The 6498-nt window shown below is 36.6% G+C and overlaps 1 protein-coding gene across 1 annotated transcript; it reads right to left on the bottom strand.

The window, feature by feature from the left end:
* Positions 1-788: 788 nt before the first annotated feature.
* LOC116346768 (histone H3.3-like) lies at positions 789-3775 on the bottom strand. The gene is made up of 3 exons (XM_031776975.1): positions 3661-3775; positions 1069-1148; positions 789-905 (listed from the first exon to the last, which is right to left on the bottom strand). Exons 1-3 carry the CDS (start codon positions 3773-3775, stop codon positions 789-791), a joined length of 312 nt encoding a protein of 103 aa, XP_031632835.1.
* Between the last annotated feature and the right edge of the window lie 2723 nt (positions 3776-6498).

Raw genomic sequence — 6498 nt, 5'->3', positions numbered from 1 at the left:
CAAGAAAGTAACATAAACAACCACAAAAATGTTCAAGAAAGCATTTGGTTATAAGAAACTCGAGAACGAAAGCGATGATGATTCATCACCGTCTTCGTCACGTAAGTAGACGCAGCAGCAATCTGCTATAAAAAAGAACGCATCGACTCAAACGGATTCAAAATACGGTGAAGACAATAAGGGCTACAACCAATCCCAGAACAAACAAGTGAAAAAGTGAAAAAATAAAAAAATGCCGTTTTCCGTAACACGTGTACGAACACAGGAAATTCCAGCCATTGGTGTTCAAATTCTCGTGTCAATGGTTGAAACAACAATCAATAATACGCAACCGTCATTCTACCACAGCTATGTGAAGATTTTCCGTGATAATGATGATGACAACAGCGTTGTGTTCACTGCAACCGAATTCGCGCAAATCTGCATTCTCCCCATCGATAACAACGGTAACGATAACGGTAACACTTCGGTTCGATATGTGGGCGGAAGCGAGTATCATCGTATCTTCCGCTTGAAAGATAGCTACGGTGACACCATCGACATCATGGATTCAAATATCCCAGCGCTACATCGAACAATTAATATTCTTGACGAATGACATACTTCACACTAAGAAAAAAAAGTTTGTCAAAAAGTTGAAATTCAAAAAATTGTAAAAACCAAATCCAAGTGAAAATCATAAAGTTTTTGAATAAAACACGGAAAATTCCATGAAATACAAAAAATGTTTGTCTTTTTTTTATTTTGATTTTCTCATTACAGTGTTTGTATGTTTGCTTGTATTTCTGTTAATGCCGAAAACGCAGTGCTAAAATCAAATCTTCTAGTAAGACAGTCGTACCACCATGGATAGCACATGTGACAGCATCATGAAATAGTTCTACGATGTAACCTTCAGCGGCTTCCTAGATATAAAAACACAAAACACACACAATGAATCAAATTTTTTTATCGAAAAAACACAACTTTCTTAAATACACGCACACATGAAATCACATTTTTATCGAAAAAAATTACAAATTTCTTAAATGTACACGCACACACTGTGAAAAATACTCAAACACTTACTTGTAATGCTTCAATAGCATTCACTTGCATACTGAATACATTTTCACGGAATAGAATATCGTGTACAATATTTTTGAATACTGTTCGGGAGATCAATAGATTCGTAGATCTTTGATAACGCCGAATGTTGCGCAATACATTGTTTGCGCGGCGAATTCTTCTTCTTGGTAGTTCTTTCGGCATCTTCCTCAATTAACTAGTACATATCAACTAATATGATTTCAATTATATTGACTAATTGAATGCACGAAAATACCCAAAAAAATGTCTTATCCAGCATTTATTCTTTCATAAATACTTTACATAAATCAAAAAACAATATCGGACCAATCAGCAATCGAATAAATTATAATGGGCAGTATAGGATCGAATTTTTCATATAAAAAAGTGATCAAATTGATTAAAATTTCTTCAAATATTTCAGAAATCATACGATTTAACTGATAAGTTTGCTGCTATTTTTAGAATACTTATTGCATTTGCATATATAAACATAAACAAAAAGAGAAAACAACAACAACATGCAAAAAGTCCTCCGCAGTAGAGACATTTATTGCGGTTTTACCTACCATCACTTACAATGGCAAATAATGTAAAAAACTGCATGATGGCGCCATCTCTATGTGCTCATGAAAATTAGAACAAAAAGTTTGTGTAGAATGTTAGTTGTTTGAAGTTTGAATACGGAATCATTTGTTGTGACGTCTGTCATTTTACGCTCGATAAAGATATACCGTGTAAATTGAACAAAAACCGATTTATTATTTGTATTTGGTGAATTTGTGATGGAAAATAAATTGAAATTACTTTGCACAGTTTGTGTCATCGAAATTAACTGCGAGGACGTTGCATATCACATGGTTTTTCTTCACACAAAATCAGTTGACATTTGAATGGGTTAGGATAAAAGTGAGCTCAAATTTTCATATAAAAAAATCTCAATCATGAAATCGGTAAAAATAAATGACCAACTAAACTGAGATGAAAATAAAAGAGCAACATGATTCATGTTGGTCTTTTATTTTCATCTCAGTTTAGTTGGTCATTTATTTTTACCGATTTCATGATTGAGATTTTTTTATATGAAAATTTGAGCTCACTTTTATCCTAACCCATTCATTTTTGACTTTTTCGCACCAAAAAAAAAAAATGTTTTAATTGCCTTTGGTGCTCGTTTGGATCGCGAGTTCAATGCCAAGCACATAGAGATGTCGCTCGGAACGTGAAGCTCAAAAAAAATATACAGGTGATATAGAAAGCAAGTGAGGGTAGGGTTTTACTCATTTTTTCTAAATCCTATCCATAACACTAACGTTTCTCACGAATCCAATGTTGGATCAATGCCACATCATATGTAGCCCATAGCTATGGCCATCTATTGATACTATGTCATCGATAGGCAGCGTACGGGCTAGTCTACTGACTGACATTCGACATGTGAGAGCCGATCTTACAGTAACATATGGATTTGATATTAATTGAGTATCGCAATGTCTCTTTAATAAAAGATTTCGGTCATATATGGGATCGAACCAACGATCACGCGATTGCATGGCAAACAACGCTACCGCTAAAAATCTTCATAAATGATTTAAATTGGTGGCACTAATGATTCATAATGTCATACATTGGTTGATATAGAATCGAATTTCTCATATTGAAAAAGGCATCAAATTCAGTCCAAAATCTGCAAATCTTGCACTTTCATATTCGATTTCACTGATAAATTTGAGTTAGTTTTAGAATGGATATGTGTATACAAAATTCACACAAACCACTCCCATAAGAAAAAGTGACGCAAGTCCGTCTATTTCTCCATACAAACAGCTCTATCTTCGAAACTGCTTATGTAAACAAAAATTTTTTTTATGTGAAATGAACGGTGGCGCAAGTACTATACATACATATAAAATAAATTAATAAAATTCAATAAATAAGGAGGTGTCCAACACTAGTGACGCAAGTACACAATTTTTTTTTTTCGTATTAAATCATTTAGCTTTTGAAAATGATTGCTTATGAGTGTGTAGGGTGACGCAAGTCCACCTATTCATACAAAAAAACGGTATTTTTTTCAATTCTATTTATGTGAATCGAATTCTTTTCGTGTTCAATAAAGAGTAGCACAAGCACTTACCATACATACAAAAAAATGACCCCCACCATAACCCCATCCCTACGTTGACTGTGTGACGTCATAAACAACAACAACAATGATGTATGACGAAACACACACACCGATACGTGACGTCACTACACACCAATATGTGACATCGTACACACCAATATGTGACGTAATTCACACCGACACGTGACGTCACTACACCAATACATATATGAGCCAAAAGTGACTTAGTTCCATCTACTTACCTACTATGCGACAACAAGTGGTTCTCCAGATTAACTTTTGTTGTGAACTTAGCGTCACAACTTGTACACTTAAAGCGACGTTCTTTTTTGTACACTGTACGATTATGGCGTGAGACATTCTTCCAAACTTTTTCACAGGACATTTGACTGTGAAAAAAATGAATAGATGATGGTATATAGATAATAATGAAAATTACTTAATTTTTTTTAATTTTGACTCACCCAAATCGTTCTTAGTGGCTGTACCGTGTCTTATTACCACCCAATCATCTTCCGAAAAGTAATCCGATGAAAGATCACTGTAACTTTCTGGTTTTTTCTTACTTTTTTTTGCCATTTTGGAAATTTATCAACCCTCATTTTTAGTAGAAATTTCATGAAACTTGGTGATATTACTTATTTTGGTCAGAAAATGAGATTCACAAGTTTTCATGGTGATTGGGTCACTGCAATTTTTCATGATTTTCCAGTAAAATGTACCTTCTTTCCTTTCAAGTCGCTGTCTTATATGGAACCGCAAGTTGAAAATTCCTTCATATCTTGAATCTGGGGACTATAAGACATGTTTTCTCAAGTGGCCATAAAGGTATGCCTCGAAATCAAGGGGCGAAGCAGTAGTAGAACCAATTCTGCCAATTCCATACAATTCCATACAATTCAAATCAATTCCAATAAATTCCGGCGAATTCAGATTATATTCTAATATTACACACATAGTTGTGCGAATCAGCTGTGCGGCAAATACAACAGCGTATATGTGTGTGCGAGTATTGTTTGCCCGGCTAATTCATTTATACAACAACAGCTCTGCGGTTCTGTGAACAATTTATGAGCTCTTCGTTCGAAACCGAATTGTGCGATATTTTTTTTTTATTTGACAGATATTTACATTGTGGCAGACCACACAACGATTCACGACCACACAAATCGACAAGTCGAATTGAAACAGTTACAAAAATGTCGTTGGGCATTGTCAACTCGTCATAATGGAATTAATAAGTTCGGCAAATATTCATTTCTGGCACATTTTCGAGACCAAACTACAAATTAAAATCCCCGATCATATCAAAAATATACTTAGGTTTGTGGTTTTTCTGCGTACAATTAAAAAATCATATCATTGAATTTTTTATGGTTGAAAATCATTCTGTAAATTATAGTGTGTATGATGTTGGAAACGCACTTGCATTCAGTTTAATGACAGAGGAAGATATCAATCAAATTGAAGAATTTGTACGCAATGAATTGCAGGAATCGTTAGAGACACGGATAAATCGAAAATTGAACGAACAAGAAAAATTGGCATTTTTTGGAATCTACGCTGGTCGTCCGGAAAAGTTTTGCTTGTTGGGAAATAAAAAACTCATTAAACAAATGGTAGCTCAAATCAATTCAAGCTTGAATTTAGCCGATTTTACACTCGAAGAAGAGGTTCATTCGAAGAAGAAAAAAGGTCTCTCAAATGGCGTTTGTTCCGTAGCTCAGATACTTACATTCACATATAATTTGTACTTATCACTATTTCATTTATTCATTCTCACACCGCTGAAATAAAGCACTGAAAAAAGTGTATGCTCTGGAATGTAAAGAATCAATCTAATAATTGAAAGATGTAGTTTTAAGTTTTTTTATATTTTATTTGCTTAATAAATGATTGAAGGGAAAAGCCGGCACATCGGCAGCAAAAACCCTTCGCTCTGCTCTTGCTCGCGGTTGTATTGAGACTGATTGGCAAACGTCGCACTTGACATTTGCCAACCGTTGTAGTTTGCGCTTTTTGGTTGTGGTAGTGCTCGAACGTGCGTTCGATACACTGCCCCGATGAAATGCTCAGAATTTCATAAATGATTTGCCGGGTTTTTTGGACACAACAAACTGTTGTGCTTTCGGTTGCATGTTTTGCACGGCCCCACCAAACAGGCATCTGTAAGATGCTCCGTCGAGAAGCAATTGGCACACAATTTCTTGCGCTCAATCAGACCCCACTTGTCGTCCAATCTGAGAGCTTTGAATGGCAAACACCGATGGAGCGGATGGTCTGCCGTGCACTGTGGACAGCCACCCTTCTTCTTTTTTGGTGCACTACCAGAAGGCGATTTGGTTGACCAATTGGCCGGTGAATTTTGAGCAGATGCTCTTGCTGATGTGGAGGCAACCGATTCGGTCTCATGCTGCTCCTTTCGCTCTGAACATTCTTTCGGATCAATCAACTTGGCTCTTTTTATCAAGAAGTCAACCAGCACTTCCAACGTGGGCTCTGATTTATCGATGGAAAAATTCCAAATTTGTCGGCTGGTGAAATCGAGGAGGCTGAGAATATAACCGACAATTATATTGTCATTTTCAACCTCGATTCGCGCTTCATATGACCGGCTTCGCACTGTTTCGATTGCGTCCAAATATCGCTCGAGCACTCGCGCACTTACCCATTCAATGGGCTTTAGTTCAAAAATTGGTTGCACCACCTCCCAGTGCTTTTTGAAAGGTGGTCTTTGTGCCACCGATCGCGGTGTGACAGTTGGATCTGCACCTCCAACTGCACCATCCTGCTCTGACCAATCAATTGTACGTGCCCCGGTTTCATCTACAGTGATTGATGCTTTTAATTTTGGATTTTCATCCATCTTGGGTGGAGTTTCCATTGGTGTATTAGGCTCGGTTTGCTCAACCGGCTCAGTTTGCTCTGATTTCTCCACCAAATCATCGACTTGCATTTCTTCCAATTGAGCTGGTGAAATTTGCTCAATTAAATGCATTCCCGTTGCATGAAACACGCGCTGGGCGTTCTAATAAAGTTCGCGATTTTGCTCGTTGCCCTGCTCTTCCGGTGATAAAAGATGGAAATCTTCCAATAAATGTGTGAATTGAGCATTTAGCTCACTCAACATTTTGTCGGCGTCGATCAACAAATCACTCGTGGCAATCACTTTGAGCTCGTCAATCTTTTTTACGATGTCTTCGATCATCTGAAAATACAATCAATTTTATTAATTCGCGATTTTCACTGATGCACACAGATTTTGTGCTACAAATTGAATTCACAGTGGTCCCTTCACAGTG

The sequence above is a fragment of the Contarinia nasturtii genome, unplaced genomic scaffold (assembly GCF_009176525.2).
Source record: "Contarinia nasturtii isolate CC-2019 unplaced genomic scaffold, AAFC_CNas_1.1 Cnas_scaffold_1684, whole genome shotgun sequence".
Taxonomy (NCBI): Eukaryota; Metazoa; Arthropoda; class Insecta; order Diptera; family Cecidomyiidae; genus Contarinia; species Contarinia nasturtii.
The sequence above is the reverse complement of the archived record's forward strand: the minus strand, read 5'-3'. Positions and strand labels throughout refer to the sequence as shown.